Below are 20,621 nucleotides of genomic sequence, written 5' to 3' on the forward strand. Positions count from 1 at the left end.
AGAGAGGCTGACAGTACAATGGAAAAAAGGTGGGAGTTATCTCCTGGAAGGAGTAACTTGGGACAGCCATAGTAGAAATGGAAATGGGAAAGGACTGCTGGGAAACGGTGAGGCCAGGCTGGAGCCAGTGGCAAAAGTGCTCAGGGAGCTGTCTACAATGCTGTCCACACTAGCTCAACCTTGAGGTGACATCATGGTTGTGATGGGAAGTGAACCCTCTGGGTATGGAAGCTGGAATCAACCTAGTGGGCCAAGCTCAGCTTTTATTTTGGGGCTCGGAAGACCAGCAGAGCTAAGTGGGGACAATGGTGACCACGAATCCCTCTGGCAGGCTGAGGAAACCTCACTGGGAGAGCTGGGCTGGGGGATCTACAGATCATGGCTTCAGTACCCAAAATGACTGGCTGTAAGCAATAGTCACTGGGTAGTTGGGTCTAACACAGAGCCAAGGAAGGGCACCTGGCCCAACCCCTTCTTCTCCTGTGCCCACTGGAGAGAGGGGAGAGGAGAGGTGGGCCCAAGTACCTCAGTGTGGGGAAGCCAGGGCCTGCCTATTACCTGGCACCACTGGGGTACTTGAGGCACAGTGCAGATGGATCCTGGGAACATCAAGGGGCAAGGGAAACAGAAATAGAGACCATGACAGGGAGTGGTGATTGAAGCTGCGGGGCAGTCATAGGGCACATCCATTACCCAGACCTACAAAGAACGCTCTGCAGGAAGCAGGAGGGGCCTGTGTTAATAGGTGGGCTGAAAGCCAGGGCTTTGGGGCAATGGCTATTTCCATGATCCCTCTGGCCCACGGGCTGGGGAGGCCTGCTTCCACCCCTGTTGATCTTTGCCCTCAGTCAGTCATTGAGTGGTGGGTGCAGGCATCTTCCTAAAGCATTTTAGGCTCTGCTGGACAGAACAGGCCTGTCTCAGCCCATGGGCCTCGCCAAGCATGTCATTATGTTGGAACATTTTGTACCTTGAGGATAAGGTATAAAAATTCTCCCAGCCAGTTAGGGGAATAAATGGGATGTACTCCATTGTTACTCCATCTGATCCCAACTGGTGCTTCAGCTGTGCTTTTATAGCACATGGGGAAGTGGTGTCCCAACTGGCTTCTTTGCTACCTTTGGGGAGATGTGAGACATCTTACAACCCATCACCTGCACTCACCTCGTGACCACTCCTGGTACAGGTCCCAGCCATCTTATTAGGGTCCCTGGAAATGAGGCCCAAACATAAGCCAAATTCAGATGAAGCTCTTGGAAATCCACTTTCTTGCTATTAAGGGGTGGCCCTACTGTGGGGTGACAGGAGTCCCTTTTGTTTTTGTGTAGTTTAAATGGGAAGCAACCAGCAGCCAACCAACTTGCTGCAAATGCTGGGGGTGTGAGGGGGTGAGGCTAAAGGAGACTGGGTGGAGCTTAGCAAGTTTTGGACAGTCAGGCAAATTGGAGCAGACTGCCCTTCTGCTGTGGTCCTGGAAATGAAGCTAAGCCATGGGGATCCCTGGCATTCCTGTGGCATCCACACCCCAGCTTGCTGAGCACTTCCCACTTCAGCATTCAGGATGATCAGGGTGTCCTTCCTTACCCCTGTCCCCCACTACCACCATGACGCACTGCAGGGGTGCTCAGCTGCCCAGTAGCTTCATCAGGGCCTTGTTGGTTGTCTTTGTGAAGTCAAAGAACTTCACTCTCCCATACAGCAGATATGTCACCTGCTTCAAGGTACAGCCCCCATTCTAGCCACTCTATATGGGTGTCTCTTACATGAAGGAGTTGACACTTTATTAAGGTCTGTCACCCTCTCAGCTGAAAGAGGATCAAGGTGCAGAGTTTAGATTCTCAGTGCAACCCTCCCCTTGCCCCCTAAGTGGAGAATTACCTTAGTGGCTTCCCATCCGGTTTCCTCTATAAAACAAGGGGCTGAGACCCCAAGTGACAAGCTTCTATGCTGTGATGTGATTGCTGCTTGCCTACATAAACTTTTCACTCCTTGCCCCTCCCTGCAGCATCTTTCCAATTCTCAGGACACAAATAAGTTCTGAAAGAACCAAAGGCACTGGTTGGTTTCACTGACATGGGTTTGCAGGTACTGAATGCTCCCTTAAAAAATGAAAACGAAGGCACTTTTCTCTTGGCTGTTTATTACAGAAGGAAGGAACAAAAACAACATTTTGGCTTGAAAGAGATGCCAGTTTTCAAACGAAGAGGCGAAATATGAGGTGGCAATTAAAATGTGATTACATAGAGTCTGAACACTGAGAAAAGTTTATAGGACAGTGGGCGTGGGTTTTCTGTAACAGACACTGAAATATACATGATGATAATTGCAGATAGAAACCATCAAAGACAAACCAAAAATCAAGTATTAATGTTTACAGACTCCCTCCCCACCAACCACAAAGCCTTACATCAAAACAAGTACTGAAAGGCTTTAAACCAGGAACATCTCACCTTCACCCTATAAGGGTGTCTCTGGAGAGGTGCAAAGCTAAGGTTCTCTTGACTGAATGATAAAGAGCGGACACTATAGATCCTCAAGGTTGACAGCTCAGAGAGAGTTCAACTCTCATTCTCTCTCTTCACCTTTTCCAAATCTACAGAACTCTCTCAGCCTCCTTGAAAACTTCCTCTGTAGGGCACTTACTATAAAAGCAGCTTCTGCTGTAATGTGCTTATCAGGAAAGAGCTAGCAGAGACTGACAGGTTTGCAAAAAGAGATTAAGAATTACATCAGGAGATCAAATTTTTCGTGAAAATGGCAATAAATGGCCAAGTGGTTTTCTATGTGGCATTTGTTAGCTTGTACAACACCTCTTGGTCACATCCACATCATCTGTTGCATCAAAACTGTAAGCAACTCAGACACCTGGCTTATTAGAGATCATTGGAGCGAACAACACAGTCTGCATATTTGCAACAATGTATAATAAACACAAACAATGCATAATCAACACAATTGTACTGAAACAAAAGCCGTCACTTTATTTACAAAGTCACAAAAGGAAGTATAAATACTTCTGTCATTAATGTTTAGGAAAACCATTTACAAAATTTTCAAATATGTACAGGTATTTTGAAAAATCACCAGCTTTCCATTTTGTTATAGGTAGAGAGACAGATGGGCATGGGCTGATGCCACTCAGATTGTAATGAGGAAACACTTGTGTGGCTGTCTGGGGCCAGTTGTGAATTTGCTATGGATTCACACCACTCCCTAAAGTGATGTCAACTTTGGGGACGCCATCCTGGCTATTCTGGGTGACTCGGCCGGCATTCTGGGCTGCGGCATTTTGGGCAGCAGCATGCTGCTCTTCCAAAATGTCATCGATCAGCCTCAGGTTACACACCCAGTCTTCATCTGGGCTCGTGCTGGGGCCTTTCAAGAGAGCTTCAATGAAATCCATATCATTGCAGTCAGGTGGTGAAATCAGATCATTTAATGGGGGTTGGGGCTGGGGCAAAAAGTCATAGGGTGGCAGCTCAGTAGGGGGACCTATTCTGTTGAATGGACCTGGAGACTGGCTAGCAGTGATGGCGGAGGCAGCAGCAGCAGCGGCAGCAGCAGCCACATAGCTTGGCGGTGGCTCAATGGCCTGTATGGGACTCATCGGACCAAAGCTGTCTATGCCCTGCTGGAGGGACTTGGTGGCGTTCAGCACAGGCACAGGACCCCGCTCTGGGCTCTGTCTGAGGCTGAAGTTGGGGTTGGCCAGGGCAGCATTGACCTTCTGGCCAGGTCTGTCTTCTGGGTTCCCCTGATTGGGAGGCACAACTGCCTGCTGCGATGGATAGGCTGGGGCTATTGGGGAGAATCTCACAGGTGTCTTTGCGAAGATAGAGTTGCTATTAAATTGCTGCTGGGTGCTATTATCTACTTGGCTGGGGGGTGGTTCCCTCGAGACCGCTGGGTTTGCAGTTACTGCTGCCACCCATGTGGCATTATTGAACAAGGTGGACATTCTTGGCACACATGGCTGTCTGAGCTGGTGGGGACTCAGAGGCTGGCTGCCCAGGGGGCTGGGACAGAACCTGGGCAGGAGCACTCCTGAGGGGGAGGCCTTGGGCATCTGTGTGTATTGGCAGACAGAGCCAAGGCTGCCCAGGGGGTTCTGGCCTGAGCGTGAGGATATGGGAAACAGGGGGCTGGAGTTAAAAATTCCTTGCTTTTTGCCTGGGGTTGGTGAGATCATGCCCCCATGGCTCTGGTGCCGGCTGGGTGGGATCATTCCTGGACTCAGATTGTTCTGAAGGAGCTCAGCTCTGGGTAGCATCATGTGCTGGCTGGAAGGGGGGCTTGCCTTGGTCTGGCTACACTTGGAGGTGACTTGTTCTTGGACGGCTACAGAAAGAGAGAAGGGGGGTCAATTCCAAAGGCATCCTCAATTTTGCTGCAGTTGCTGGTGGGGCGTACCAGCCTAGCACTGATTTCTCACCTTCCACCCTTGGCTCCTACTGAGCATCCTCTGTTCCCCAACTCTTTTCCCCTCTGTTCTTCCACCCTCAGTCTGGACTGCAGTTCTTCTAGGGAGCCCTCTTAGATTCCTGGGTCTGTGCTCACACACCCCTGCCCCCCACCAAGTACAGATAATGTTGGATGAAAAATGCCAGCTTATCTGTCTGTCTTTTCAAATAGATTATAAGCTCTATGAGGCCAGGGTCTTGGTCTGCTCTCATACTCAATACTCTGTAAGCAGGCCTGGCATTGCCCATCCCTTGACAGATGAAATGGCCTTCCTGGAACTTGTTTTCCCTGTCCCTACAGTTGAAGTATGCTTGACCTGGGCAGGTGCAATATTCAGCTAGTGTTTAGGCCCCCAAAACAGGGTTTTCTGCATATGAATGGAGGAGCAATGGCATGATGGTAGCATTGGTTAAAATGAAGATGCTGACCACTTGTTGGAGGGCAAGCAGCTTTCACTGAGCCCCAGGTGAGAGTACGCTTGGTCTTGCACAATGTCACTATCGGCCAGTAAGGATTGCTTACCACGTGTCTCCCTGACTAATCTGGAAGCTCCGAGAAGTAGGGACAATGCCTGTGTTTTTTCCCCTTTTCAAACAGCTGTATCTCTGACCAATAAAAGTTGATTGCATTCACAGCTGCCATGATAAAGTGGGGACCCCTGCTGTCTGTGGAGGCTCTGGCAGCCCCCCACCACAGACTCTTTGAGGCACAACTTCAACCTCTTTTCCATTGCCCACACATGGGAGATGGTCCAGGATCCTATTAGAAAGAAGGTCACTGGGTTGGGAGCAAGAAGGGCAGGATCAGAACTCTGGGGCTGTGGCAGCCTCAGTTGATTCTGATAAAACCCTAGGGAGTATGCCCTTCTCCCATTGAGAATAACTGCTTTAAGGCACCTGACTTAGTTTAATCAAACTCTTGAATTAAACAGTGATGTCAGAGTCATTAAGACCTAACCTTTAATTGGGATCCTATTCAAGTTCCAGTGTGAGAGGTCCAACCAGGGTGCTACTGAACTGACTCCCAGACTTCCCCTCTTTCCCTCAATACTTTCAGAAACACCCACAGTAACTGCATACTCTGGGGTGAATTCTCATCCCACACTACAACCCCTAGCCTGTCCCTCTGGGAAGATTGATCTTAACTGCTTACCTTGAAATTGATTCATCTGTTGGGCGATATACGCACTCTGCTGTTCAGGGGTCATTGCCATAAGACCTGATTTCTGTTTCTCTTGCTAAACGGAAGATGAAAAAGACATGTTAGAATACGTCTATCAAGAAATATTTGCCTTGGAATCACTGTGGGGACCCAGGACTTGGCTTTGGTATAGCAGAAAGCATGAGTGAACACACCAACACACACTTGCATGCATGCCCCACCCTCCCAAGCAAAATTCCACAGGTATAAATAAAAGTAGGATTCTGCAACCTGGGTTAAAAAGCCAACTGCGACAGCATAGGATGGGGCAGGAGACACAGAGCTTAACAGCAAGAGCACGTAGAAAAAGATTTAGGCATTTTGGATGTCCTTCTGCTCAGGATGGGTCAGCAATGAGATGCAGTCACCAAAAGAGCAAATGTAACATTAAGTCGCATTAATAGAAGCAGAGTATGTAGAAGGAGGGAGGTGACAGTCCTACACTACTCTGTCTTGGCCAGACCATGTCTATAGTGCTGACAAGAGTCTGGGCATGTCAGTATCAGGGAGACCCAGACAAACTGGCTGCATTCAGAGGACACTGATTGGGGTAGGGCTCAAACTCCAAATCGCACAGACAAAAATGGTTGAGCAAACCAGGGATGCTGAGGCTGGGGCAGAGCTGACTCTGGGCTATGTGGTGGTGGGTACCCAGATTCTGCTGGGTTGTCATGGGGAAAGGGCTGAGTATTGTTCTGGGTGGTCCTGGCAGGAAGAGCAGGATGATCACATGGTCAGAAGGATGCACCCAGAGTAGTCACTCACTGTCAACTTCCCTTCTTTCTCCTGACTGGCTGCAGCATGGACAATTGGGATGAGTTTCCTGTCTCCATTTCCAAGCTGGATGGGGCAAGGGGAGGAGCCAAGCTTGAGGGCTGTAGTCCCAGCACAGAGTATGGGAGCAACTCAAGGGACAGTCCAAAGAGAACCAGATGAGAGCAAGTGGAAGGCATGACTTGCCCCTTGCACAGAGACTCTCAACCATTTGGAGCCAGGTTGTGACTGGGATCCAGTTCTGACTCCCAGTCCAGGGCTTATTCACTGCCATCTCTCCCCGCTTCTCAAGAAGCCTGCTCACAAGTGTGCCAATAACCAAGGCAGCTCCACAAGGGAGCACACACCCTTGAGTCCACTTTCTGAGCTGCATCCTCTTGGATGCCAGAAGACTTGACCCTACAACATGGGATGGCTTGCTTTTCTGCACTTAGAGGGCTGACTTTGGGGCGTGGGATGGGGGCAGGCGGAGAACCGGCACTTGGAAGAGTGCCCGGCTCCCAGGCCTGGCGGCAGTTCCTGGCCTCAGTTCCTGCCAAGGCAGAGAGGACAAACACATGGCACTGGGAAGACTACACTAAAAGCGATTTCACCATCCTGGCCTTAGCCTGCTTCCTGTCTGCGCTCTTGCCTGCCCCTCAGCATCCCTCCCCACCCCCCCCCCCCGTGGCTGCTGGGATGTGGGTGGTGGAGATTCTGTTTCTCAGACGGCCCATGGAGCTGCCCTCTTACTGCTAAAGTATGAAGGTGGCATAACTGCCTTCATGTGTGCTTACTGTACTGAACACGTTGCACCCATTATTTCACATTGTGTTTCAACAATCCTTTAAAGTAGGCACGTTATTATCCCAGAGATACTGATTTGGATACTAGGAGTACAGGGGCCATATGACCTCCCAAGGCCATGCCATCAAGAAGGGAGTGGGGGGCTAGGATCTGCTTGAAATGCTCAGGATAGGCAGGCATTTCTGAGGCAACTCTTTCACTTGTGTTCTTCCCTTTTACCCTTACACCAGCCTTAGAAGATAAGGGCAGAAGATCTATGGACCCCAGCTTACTCACATGACATCTAAGGCTCAGACAGAAAGCTTACATGACTTGCCCAAAGCAACACGGCTAGGCAGTGCCATGTCTCTTAACTGCAGACCCTGGGTTGCTCTGCCTGTCCAACCCGCTGCTTCTGGGGAATGGCTTCTGTGGCTGGCTAGGTCTACACTGACCCTAACTTCTTCTCCATTGGCTGGCCCATTGGTTTCATCAAATAACATAGTTGTAGAGGGGTGGGGGTTGGGGGCAGGTGGAGGCTACAGAGTGCAACCAAAGAAAAACCAGGGGAAGGGCAGAAGAGCCCAAAAGGAAAGAGGCAGAGAAGAATGATACATCAAAGGCATGGGAGACCAAAGTCAGAGAGTGGAGGAACTGGGTAGTGTCTGCCAGATAAGAGAATGCTTCTCATATAGTCCAGGGTTGCAGGGAGAAGGGGGGGTGTTGGCTAGTGTTCATCTAAGGAAGCACAAAACCCACAGCATCCAGAGTTGAAAGGAAAACCTGGCTATTGGCATGGTTACACATATTCCCAAAGTTCAAAGGGTACACTTGACATCCAGCCTATGGGTCAGGCCCTCTAGGGTCCTGGGGCACTGTTGTCAAGTGGTGTCTCTTCATACTACTGGGGCTGTCCAGGGCACTCCCAGTCCTGTGTTCTGGGCCTGGGCCTGTTGTCCCTGGCCCAGCAGCCAGAGCACTCTCCAGGCCTCCCTAGGAGGCTGCTTCCTTTGTTTTGCAGATGGAGGCCCCCATCCTTTGTTCTGAATCAATGTGCTCCAAAGATAAGCCCCAAGAAAACAGTTGTTGCCTTTTGACACTGACAATTAGAATCTTTGGGAAATGGAGAAAACAGGAAATGACAAATGTTTTCAGTAACCAGGAGGAAGGGGTGGCTGAAAATTGCTGTAACCTGTGGATTTCCATAAGCATGCTTATTGGAGGAGGTCATCAAATAACTCATTTTTCAAAGGCTGTGATTGTCATGGTACTGAATCCTATTGTGCCAGGTGACACTGATAGGGCAGTGTTGGTGGGTCCTTTTAAAGCCTAGTTGTGCTTCCCCATGCTGGTCACATGGATAAGACTGGGCTGGTGCCAGCAGGAAGTTTCCCAGAGAACTAGGGCCCTGGATCTTCTGTCACAGCTCCTCCCAGTCCTGCTGGGCCAAGGGGCCAAATTTTAGCCAAAAGGGGGACCTGGGAAGTCATAGAGTTGCTTTTTTGGAAGCTTCTTTCTGATGCTCAGGAAGCTGCAAAGCCCTGGTCCATGTATGGGCACTTTAGCAGGGCTAGTGCTTTATCTGTGTGCTATTCAGGAGAGATTTCAAAAGACTGGCCCAAACCCTACTGCTACTCCCTGGTATAATTGAGTCCAACACAGCCCCAGCTCCCCTCCACTCCACTCCCCACACCCCCTCTACCCCCCAACCCCCATGCTCCCACAGATCAGGACAGGTGCTGTGTCAACTTTGCTTTTCAGTCATCACAGGTGAATGGCTCCTGAAAGCCCCATGGAATCGCCTTGGATGCTTCTTAACATCACTGCCAGGGATGTTCTCAGGACTGACTCAACCACTTAATCCAGCAAAGCAAGATGGGGGATGGGATGGAGAAGCTGATGAACAGGAATCACACACAGATGCCTACAAAGCTTCCTGGATTTCAGCTGGAATTAGATTGGTTGCTGGCCTAGTGATTTCCAGGAGGAGAGCATTCTGACTGGGAAGGGGATTACAATGGAATATCTTCTGGGGGACCTCAGATAATAGATCCAAAGCCTTATTGTGAAGAGCACATTGATGCAGGAAAGGAGAGAGGGAGGAGGCAAGGGAAACCAAGGGTAAGGAGGGAAGAAAAGGAAGGGAGAGGGAGAGAGGAAGATAATAAGGATAAGTAGAAGGAAGAGGAGGGGAAAAAGGAAGAGAAAGAGGAGATATTTTTTTCTACCACTAGGAAACCCCAGCCTCCTTTCCCAGGAAATGTAGCTCATGAGCACTCCCTGCAGCAGAAGGCACTCAACTATGTGTTATAAGTTCAAAGGTTAATGAGCTCTTGTGTATGGGTTTGTTTGTTTATTACTCTACTAGGAAAACACCTTTTGCAGTTTTTGAAAATCAGATTTGGAGACACCTCACCTACTCTATTGACTTTTCATTTAAAATGACAGGACGACAGTATTCTGCATGGAGATTATGAAATCAAGACCTGAGCTCTGGGGGCTCCCACACTCATATGGATGGGGACACCTCAGACTTGCCATGGCCCATGGATGAAGGCAATGTAGACACTTGCATCAGAAGCCCTGCTTGAGGGCGTGTGGATGCTTTTAGGTGAAAATTCTCCGTAGATGTTCTCCAGAAACTACAGAGACTTTCTATAGTGAATGGCAGGTGAAATTCTTTTCCTAGTCCCTCCTAACTCTCAGAGATTGTGACTTATTTTCTCCAGAATGCCTCTAGAGGAGGCCACACCATTGGGAGTAATGAGTGTGCCATCAGGCCACTTCTCCCTGTGAACCTCAGGCCTAGATCTTGCGGGGGTGGGGGCTGCTGAGCACCTGCCCTTTTGTGTTGCCTTTGATCAATGACCTTCCCTGCCCAAATGCAGCCTGCAAGGTGTGGGCCTCATTGATTCTGGTCCCCCAGAATGAACCTGCCCAAATATCTAATGGGAAGAGAGGGTTTCATTGGAAGCCCAGCATGTCTGTCTGTCAGTCAGCTGACATACATTTCTTGTGGGTTTACTTTGGGTCAGGCTCTTTCCCAGGCATGGGGACAGCACTGTGCTTCTCTACTTTTATGGAACTTACATTGGAGGGGAGGCTGTAAGTCAACCAAAGGTCATTTCAGATGATTTTAATATCTTCTAAAGAAAATACAATGTGTGAAGGGATCAGGAGTAGGTGGGGGTGTGGGGGGCACATCAGAAACCTCAGGTCAGGGCTTGGGGCCCTGAAGGTAAATCAGAACCTGCCACAAAGTTCTCTAAGCTAGGCAAGACTGGGGTCAGCACTAGTCCACTGGGGGGTCTTTCTTTGCTCCTCGGAGCTCCTTGCACAGGAGCCAGGGACCTTTTCCATGGTGATGGTGCTGCCCTGGGGTTTGAACCGATCTGAAGCTGTCAATGGGGCCTTCATAAAACAATAGCATCAAAAGCAAATGGCAGAACTGTAGATCAGCTTTTTCACTCTCCATTTTCTGTCTTTCCACTTGACCTCCAACAGTATGAACTCTATTCTAACTCCTCTCTGGTCTCCTTGGTTGTTTCAGGACTGCCTAGTCCCAGAAGGGCTTGGTCTAAATGCTGGGAATATCCCAGGGCAGAGGACACAAATGTCTTTTGAAGCTTGCCTTTCTTCTTTCCCTGTGGTGCTTGCCTTCTCTGTCTCACACTGAGTCTGGCTTTCCTGAGTCACAGGCTGAGCTGGCAAGGCACTGTCCCTCAAAGCGCCCCCAGGTAGGCCCAACTATCAAAGCTTCATAAAGAAGATTAGGGGGCCAAGCGTCTGTCCCACCCTTCACTGCTGGATAGAAGGCATTGACTTGCGTAGACATAAGTGGGGGTGAGGATAGGAATTCATGAGGCAAGCTAGCTGGGATCCTCTTGTTTTTGACTTCCAGGGACAGGGAAGAGCAGTGACATCCTGAGTGCATGATGTCCCCATCTGTTTTTGCCAATTCTGTTTCCCTGGCAGCTTTGTGCTGGACAAGATTTCTCAGGTTTTAACTGAAGACCACTGTGACTCCAAGAGTGCACAGAAAAAAGGGGCAAAAAAGAGAGAAAAAATCAATACCCCTTGAACGAAAAGCACTGCTTGTTCTTCCCAGCCAGGGCAGGCAGATAAAGAGAACAAGGCTGTATGTAACAAAGCAGAATTTCCATTAAAGGCCAGAATCCCAGAGGCCCTTTCAGCCTGATGACCATCTTCTGATCGCTATCACTTAGCAATGCTCATTTCTCCAGTCTTCTCTGAATTTAGGGAAGACATCCTGTGCACATTGATATTTCATGCACTAGAACAACTCCACGATCCAAATGAAATACTCTGCCAAGGCCCATTCTGGCTGGTGTCCTCCATGTTGCTCTCATGACCACTAATGTGACTCTTTAGGGCAAGTCAAGCCATTTCTTCTGGACTCTGCAGGATGATCCAAACTCATAGCCATGTTGGACAGGCTTGGTTCGGATTCCTTCTGTTTGCCCTTCCCAGGCTGCCAGTACTCCAGTGGGGATATCCAACTTCTCACTTTTAAGGTGTGCAAATCCTGGGTGGGGTCGAGGAACACCTCTGGGTGCAGAGTCCACAGCAGTTCACTGTCAGGAGAGGCAGTTCCTGAGCACCCACTAGGTATGGAGTGGGTGGGCACTGAGGCCATTCAAGGTGCAGAAGTGCAGCCCCTGTCTCCCTCAGGCTCACAGTCTGGCTGCAGGAACAGACAGGCAGGGAAAGAACTGGGATGCTGGAAGGTGAACAGCAGGAAGGGAGTAACTGCACCAGGGGCAAGCCCCACTTATTTCCCTGGAGGTGATGCTGAGGCACCTGAAGCACTCGGCTTGCTTGGGTGTTCTCTCTGCCAAAGACTGGCCGGGACACAGTAGAGAAAGCATTAGAAATCCCTCCTAGGTGTACAGAGCTTTATGGGCTGTCACCTCCTGTGTTCCTCCCAACAACCCTGTGAGGCAGGCGAGCAGGCTGAGCAGGGAACTGCGCCCCGGTTGACAGATGAGGAAAGCGAGGCTCAGGGGAAGTGACTTACCTACAGCGTCGCAGCTAGGCAGTAGTGGAGCAGGCACCTGCCTCCAGGCCTTCGGATCCCAGCCGCCCCAGGGCGCTGCCTCTGAGGTGCTGTACGAGGAGGTGACTTGGGCCAGCTCATGAGCAAAGGAGCTGCTGGGCAGGAAGGACTCACTCCCCAGGGCCTGGCAGGATGGGGGCTGATGCCCGAGGCTGACCTGGGGGGGCCTGGCTTCCCCAAGCTTGCAGGCTTTGTCTATATGACTCTACAACAACCGATTGAACAATTCATCAGCTGCTTGGCCACAAAATGGTTCTGACTGATCTTGTCACTTCCCTGACCGTCTAGTTGGGTCATTTGAGTGTTGTTTATACACACCAACTGGTCTGGGGCAACAAAACCAAACAGATTTGCAGTTTTAATGGTCTTGGGTCACAGACTCCTTTGAGAATCAGTTAAAAGCTATGGTTTCTCTCCACAGAAAAAGCACTTACAGTGGTGTCTCCCCATTCCAACCCACCAACATTTTACATATAATTTTAGGAGTTTTCCGGACCACTTAATATCCATCCGTGGATCTCAGTTAAGGATCCTCTGTCTTGACCGGTCACTGTCATGTTGGAAATGGGAGTAAAGCTAGGTCAGTTAAGCTGGTTCATTGGCAATGACCTCCACCAATCCCGATCCCTCCTTACCCACCCTGGCCCCCACAACAGAGAACACAGTTCTAAATTGGTTTGTAGGTAGGTATGTGTGTAGACATGTTGAGGAATCTGCAAAACCAAATGGTGAGTGCAAAACCAAACAGTCAAGTGGAAATCTCACAACAGTCCTCACTGCACTTCACCTTGCCAGGGCCCCAAAGTTTCGGGACTTGTGTATGGGTGGGACCTTCCCTTTCCATCATGTTTTAGAAGACAGGAATTTATTCAGAATTGAACATATGACCTAATTCTTTCAGCTAAAGGCAATTAAAAACTCCGTACTTGATATCCATGTTAGAGAAAGCTTCAAGACTCGAATGAGCTACTGATATAGCCCTGAAATCCTGACAAGCACGCCAAGCACTTGGCAACAGTGGTGTCCAAAAAAACCAGGGGGAAGCCTGCATTGATGAGTTCTTCTTTCTATGTGAGACAGCCTCTTCACACCCAAGCTGCAACTATTCATCTGCGTCTCCTACCAAATATCCCAGTAGAAAGGGAAATATTTATCCCCCAAATCAAAGCTAAACAGTTGGAATCAATTTGATTCACTGCAATAAGCACTAAGCATCATCTAGTGTGCTCAAGTCTCTGCAGTGATGACAGACCAGTAGATAGTTGGATGCATTATTTGATCAATAATAAAAAATTGCCACCATGAAATTTACTGAGCATTTGCTATGAACCCAAATGCTTTCAGTATTCAGAATCATTCAATCTGTACATGAGGCAGGAACTATTGTTGTCTTTATTTTACAGATGAGGACAATGAGGCCCAGAGAAGTTAACTGAGTTACACAAAGTCACACAGCTAGTTAGTAGCAGAGTAGGATGCGAACCCAGGTTTACCTAGTTCCAAAGCCCACATGAAGTTTGCCATGGTGTGTGTGTGTGTGTGTGTGTGTGTGTGTGTGTGTGTGTGTGTGTGTGTTTAATCATTAACTTGCCATACAAAAACAAGTTTTGAGATGTAAATTGTTAAAATATGCCATTGAGAAAATTATATGGAAGGTTCTATAAGGGGGTGGGGCACCAAAATGTTTTATTAAAAAACACATTATAACTACTTAAAGATGGGACTAGAAAGACAATCTAATACCTGGAAATTTTTAGAAATTATACCATCACCCCCAAACAATACAAAATCAAAAAGCAACAAGCAATATTCTTAGCAATTAAACTCAATGCACTTGGGAAAGAAAAATTCTTTGCATTTGATGGTGTACCAACTGTGGATGACCCAGTGCCTTTTCCTATGGGGTGGGGTTCAGTACACAGCTGAGCTTACTGGCCATCTCCAGCTTCACTGCATCAAGTTCCAATTTGTCCTTGCATCAAGGTCATCTGGGACATAAGCAGAAACATTGCTTTCTACAATTTACAACTCTAGGCCTGCATATCTAGCTCCTCGAACATCTTAAATACGATTTTATAGCCTCTTGACATTTTTACAATCCTAAAATGCAAATATTACTAGAGTTTTGATTATTTGCTTATTCCATGATGACACATTTTAAAAGCAATGAATGGGGCTTATTTTTAAACTTTTGCTCAGGAATCCCTGGTAGTTTCATGTGACTTGTAGGATATTAGTGATGGGTCAAGGAACAGGACTCCCCCATCAGCATTAACATATGTGTGCAGTGCCTCAGTAGTTCACTACGTAGAAATAACTGCAGATAGCACATGGGAATTACCAGCAACAAAAGATGCCCCCACAATGTGGGCAACTCCATTCAGCAGCCATTGGGAATGGGCCTGGAGACACTCATTCAGGTGGAGCAGAATGGGAAGAGGCGGTTCAAAGACCAGTCCAATTCCAGTTAAAAAGAAACATGAAATAAAATAGATAAGATTCTATCTTGACTCTGACTGACTAGGGGCTTTATAGATAATGCTTGCACATATTCTCCATTTTACTTAATTTGGGGAAAAAAACCTGCTTATCAAACTCCCTTTAAATGTGAGGCCCACGTTTCAAAGAAAAGGCTGTTAGGTACATTTCTACTCCTAGAGATTTTCAAATATAAGATACACCCATCTTTCTCCTTGAAAATCTAAAATAAACAAAAACAAAAAAGAACAAGTCCGTCGGTAATTGGTGGCCATGATTTATAGCTCTTGGACTGACTGGTTCCATGTGATTCCAAATTTCATAGAATTCGGATCATGGAATGGGTAGTGTTTGACAGTGGTGACCGATTTAAAAAATCTCACACCCACTCAGCACCTTGGACCCTAGGTTTCCCATGATTACTAAAGAGCTTGATGAACCTAAATTGGTCCACGGCTCCTCCCTCCTAAAAGTCCTCCAATGGCTTGCAGCTGTCTAGAGACACAAGCACATCCTGTTAAGCTCTTCCCCTTGACTTCTCGCCCTTTTGGCAGCCAGGTTTCATGTTCCATAGTGTCATGTACTCTATCTTCCAGTCATACCAATTTCTTTGGAGCGTTCCAGATAGGTTGCCATGTGTATTCAGCCCTCTGTGGTTATGCGCCTTGTTTTAACCGGCCTGGAATGCCCTTTCTCCAAGTTTCCTCTCTGGGAATTTTGCATGTCCTTCAAGATCCAGCTCCTCTACCCTGGGAATTCTGTTCTTTTTTGGTCTAGCTCCTGTGGCTGAACACCTCCAGCTGACTGAATACCCTTGCTGGGTCAAGTCTTAATCATCTTGATATCTCTCTGATGCCCAGACAGTGCTTGGCACAGGCAAGGGGCTTAGCAAATACTGGTGTGGGGAAAAGTAGGCTCAAAACACAGAGTTTATTCTTGTATTATTATTTATTAGTTATTGTATTATTTGTATTACAACCGTAAACCTACTTTTGCCCACCCCTGTACTTAAAAAATTCAATCAACTTTACTGTTATGAGTTTGGCATGATGTCCCAGGCACTTGGGAGATGATAATTTGGTGAACAATGCATTGGCTTCTTTTGGGGTTGGATATTAATGATAAACTGAGCCTTGATCCTCATTTAAGCACATCTACTCACCCCTTTTCAATGTGGTGTTAATAAAACCCAACGATAGAACAGAGAATGAAAATAACATCAGCTAAATATTTTTGAGCACTCACTGTGTGTTGGGTACTGAACTTTGTGCACATATGCATTTGAGACTGTCTCTAGTTTACAATACAAGGAAGTGGAGGTAGGCTTACCTAGGACACGCAGTGGCAAGGTGGGGTACAGACTTAGATCTGATTTATAGAGTGACTAAAACCCAAGAAATTCCTGGGTTTGGATGTGCAAAGGCTCCTTTTCTGCACATGGAGAGGAATGGTGAGGTGTCTTCCTTCATTCACACAGGAGTAGCTCCAACTTGTTGGCTATTCTATGGCATCACCATAGTCAACTGGGCTCTGGTGCAAGAAGCTAAGATTATGACTAACCCCAATAGATATTCAGCTACTTTGCAAGAAATGGATAAAAACTGCTCATATTTTATAAATTATTGACTGGATTAGATATTGGTCCAATATTCTCCACCATGGAGATTCAGAAGGAGGTAGATGTGCATTGGCAAGGCTATAGTAATAAACTATGATTCCACTGGCTTCTGGGAGCTTGTAGATTTCTAGACTTAGTCATCAAAGAGTTCAGACAATGAATCCTGTACTGCTCTCTTTCCTTTCTCTGGTCTTTACTAAATGTGTAATAGAGGTGAGCAAAGAAAGCCCAAGAGAGGGAACTGGAGATTTGGCGCATATGCCAGAGACTATCAGAACCTAAGGTTCTTCAAGGCTGGTCTGACTTCAGAGTCCAGTCCAGCCATTCAAGTCACTAGTGAGGTAAACATGCTAGGGTACTAAAATGTTATCTAGATAGCCCAAAAAGGTCAAGACAGAGCTGTGGAAGAAGCTGGATCTTTGGGCAAATTGGTAAATGTCCCTACCTGTCAAACAGAGGTAACAGGAGACAATTTTGTAAATCTGAAGCAATGCCTTGGGAAAGCAGGAAAATTTAATGTGAATCAGACTACTTGGCCTCTTGCTTACCATTACCCTACTTGGGCAAGTGCAAATGGGATTTCAATATATTACAACCATGTGTCTATTAACAACAACATGAGAAAGCTATACAACTCAAGTCTGAGATTTTGTAAGGAATAGAATCCCAGAAATGCTATAAGCAATACTGTCCAACAAACTTTCTGAGATGATGTTGAATCATCCTACTAGAAAGAACAGAATGTTCTATACCTGCATTTTCTGATATGGTAGTCACTGCCCATATGTGGCAGTTGAGCACTTGAAATGTGGCTATTGCAAATGAAGAACCGAATTCTTACTTTTATTTACATTAAATTAATTTAAATATAAATACCTACATGTGATGGGAGGAGGAGTGAGGGGCTGGGTAAAAAAGGTGAAGGGAGTAAGCAGTACAATTTATAGTTTTAAAAGTCATGGGAATGTAAAGTAAAGCATATGGAATATAGTCAATAATATTGTAATAACTACAGGTGGATAATTATCAGGTGGATACTTAACTTATGGGTGAGATCACTTCATAAAGTATATAAATGTTAATCACTATGCTATGCACCTGAAACTAATATAAAATAATATTAAATGTCCACTGTAATTGAAAAAATGCTGTTAGATTCTAAAAGTTAAATAAATAAATCGCTATATGTGTCTGCTGGCTACATTATTGGAGAGCACAACTCTTTGGCATAATGGCAGGCTCTGAAAAAAGAAGGCGTGAGCTTGAACCATGGATTTGCCATTTATTAGCTATGTAATTGTGGGAAAGTTACTTAAACTTTCTATGCCTTAATTTCCTCATCTGTAAAAGGGAGGTAATGGTTGTATCTTATTCATAGAGTGGATATAAGCATTAATTGAATTTACACAAATGCAGTGCCTGCCTACATGTTGTATGCTTTCTCAGAAGACCAGTTGGTTGTAGTCTTAATTAATAATAATACCTCTGCCATATATCATGCACTTTACAATGCTCCAGGCACTATCCTATAAATTTTATATGGGTTTGCCTGAATTGGACATGTTGCTCTAGGCATGGTCTGGCCAACACAGTTCATCAAGGCTATCATCTCTTTTAAACTTTGACAAAATAGACTAATAAAAATTATAAATGATCATTTTGATAAAATTAGAAACCTTTATTGAGAACTACTTAATGCAAGGCACTAGGCTCAGTCCTTTCTTGGGGTCATTTCAATCAATTCTCAGAACAATCCTATGGGGTAGGTATTTTTATGATCCCATTGTAAAGATGAGGAAACTGAAGCACAAAGAGGTCAAGTAATTTGCCCAAGTCACTCGTTAGTAAGTGCCAAAGCTTGAACTAAAATCCATATATTGCCCTGTGTTTTGCTTGCTCAAATTACCCAATAGAAACCTTTGTTATTGTTATAAGCAGATCAGCTGCAAGATGATTCTGGAGGGCTGCTGGGGTTCCACAGTTGTGCAATGGCTTCTGGGCAGGCTACATGTGACCCAGTTTTCTTTTCTTTTGTTTTTACAATTATATCCTAAAATGAGAACTCTAAATTGGGAGAGTTCTGTTATGATACATGTATTACCGAAGGTGGGAGGGAGATAAGGTAGCATCAATCATACCCATTTCCTGGATCGTCTATAAATTTGCATTTTGTTACAGTTTCCTTGGAGCAAGGTATCCTCTATGTAAGAACTGGAAGAGTTTGAGCTTTTCTGGATTTTCCTCTATAAATGTACATAATTTAACCTTAATATATCAAAGTTTAAATGTCTAAGGCTGACTACAATTGATGGAGTCCCAAATCAAGTTCATTTAGTCAACCAAGTTCGCAGACTTGGAATTTAATTACAGGATTAAGTTGAACTGGTAAACTGCTATTTTGCCTAGAGAAAAAAAATAACCCAAGAACACTAAAAGGTAAAATCAATAATGTATAAATCAATTAAAGAGTGAAGGAATAAATATATTTTTCTGCACCATTAATTTCAATGAATAAGCAAGCATCCTGTTAACTCCTTGGGGTAGAGAATGTGATATATCCTCTATAGCATTGGGCACAGAATATATCTGCAATTCAATCTGTCCTTTAGCCTGGCCATTTTCTGTGGGGGCAATTTGGCAGAGTGGCCAATGCTACACTTGTCATCAGTAATGCAGGGTCATTAGGTAGGAAGACTGTGTGGTTGTTCAGGCTAGGTGGTCCACTGGGAATTTCCTTTGGAGACTTCCAGATTTAGATAGCATATTTAATGCATACATCTAACTCCAGTCCCTCCCATGATTCCACTAAAAGTACAGTAAGGGTCTGACTTTGTAAAGACACAGCCATACAATAAGGAGAATTTGTCAAGCTCAAAAGTAGCTACACCAGGGTCAACATAGCCCCAGGGAAGCTAAATCACAAGATGGCAGAGGGGAAAGTGGAAAAGCAGCTTGGTCTACATGAAAGAATCTTCATCAGGCTCAGGACCAGCAGCCCCAGGTTGTCTCTGGAACTGGGAAGTGGGTGAGGTGGCCAACACAATGGGGTAGATCCCTGGATTGCCTCCCTAACTTCACGGCCCTGGGGGTCTGCCTCTCTCCCAACCTGGAAGGGATCTCACTTGACCATTTGTTGCTGAATTTCCTGCTTAACCATCCAGATCCTGCTGCCTAGATCAGCTGGGGATGCTCACTTTAGCCCAGAGAGGTGTTCTGCCTTGACCTACATCTGGAAGCTGGAGTTCCTGGAGGCAGACTTGGAAATTGAAAGCAAAAAGAGCAGCCCAATCCCTCGGGCCATATCTGCGTGTTCAGTGTCATGGCCATGATGGTGGTGGGTTCCATATATTTCCTTTCTGGGAACATGCCTATAGCTGCTGACTCCCTAAGAGGGGAGATAGGGCAGCTTCTCTTCTTCAGGAAGTCTTCAACTAATAGAGGCACTGTGACTCTGCTGCTTATGGATGCACCTAGATTATACTCACCACCTGGTTCTTAAAAGTGAAGTAAATGCTTGTTTAAGAGTTCATTAATAAGTGGTGAAACTATTGAAACTATATAGAAATGCAAGAGAATGACTGTCAGAATCAAGATAGTGGTCACCTCTGAGGGGAGGGAGAGAAGGTCTACTCGGGGGGTTGACAATGTTCTACTTCTCAACCTAATTGGTGACACTGCACTTCTTTAAACTGTACATAAAGGTCTTGCACACTACTCTATATCTATTTTATATTTCATAATAAAAGGGAAAAAGCTATATATACAACTTTAAGTCAGTAATGTGAAATATACATCTCTGCCTAGAAAAAATAATAAAATACCATATGTTAACATGTTAATGGTGATTATCTATGACATTTATATATTATATACTTGTGTTTTCTGCATTTTCCAAGTTCACTACAAAGAGTACATACTATTCTTATAATGAGAAGGTCATAAACCATATTGAAAAAAGACAAGGTTCCCATATAAGATTGAAACTAATGAGGATCAACACAAGATAGATGGGACAAGTAATCTGTGGAAACCTATCAGAAGATAACTACTAAAGAGATTAGTGATGTGCCTGATCTAACTAGGATGAGCTCAAAGGTCACCAACAAGCCTAAGGTGTACTCCTAGAGTCAGCTCTTGGCAAAAAGAATAGTTACCTCTGGGAAAAGGGAGGGCTTCTAAGATATTTTGAAAGTTCTACCTCTTAATCTGATTTATGGGTACATACGTATTGGTTTTATTGTTATATGT

General features: G+C 45.9%; 1 protein-coding gene across 4 annotated transcripts in view; it reads right to left on the minus strand.

Moving 5' to 3' along the window:
- Window positions 1–2,223: 2,223 nt before the first annotated feature.
- Window positions 2,224–20,621, minus strand: part of MAMLD1 (mastermind like domain containing 1) — a 111,936-nt gene continuing 93,538 nt past the window's right edge. For 3 of the 4 annotated variants that reach the window (XM_079765312.1, XM_079765313.1, XM_079765311.1), the window contains 2 exons: window positions 5,614–5,698; window positions 2,224–4,338 (listed from right to left, as the gene is read on the minus strand). In XM_079765312.1, coding sequence (XP_079621438.1) covers window positions 3,194–4,338; window positions 5,614–5,698 — 1,230 coding nt within the window. In that variant the 3' untranslated portion in view covers window positions 2,224–3,193. Of the gene's footprint in view, window positions 4,339–5,613; window positions 5,699–12,238; window positions 12,483–20,621 lie in introns of all 4 variants that reach the window. The other variant, XM_079765314.1, reaches the window with a different exon arrangement.

Source organism: Cnephaeus nilssonii, assembly GCF_951640355.1.
Source record: "Cnephaeus nilssonii genome assembly, chromosome: X".
NCBI classification, from domain to species: Eukaryota; Metazoa; Chordata; class Mammalia; order Chiroptera; family Vespertilionidae; genus Cnephaeus; species Cnephaeus nilssonii.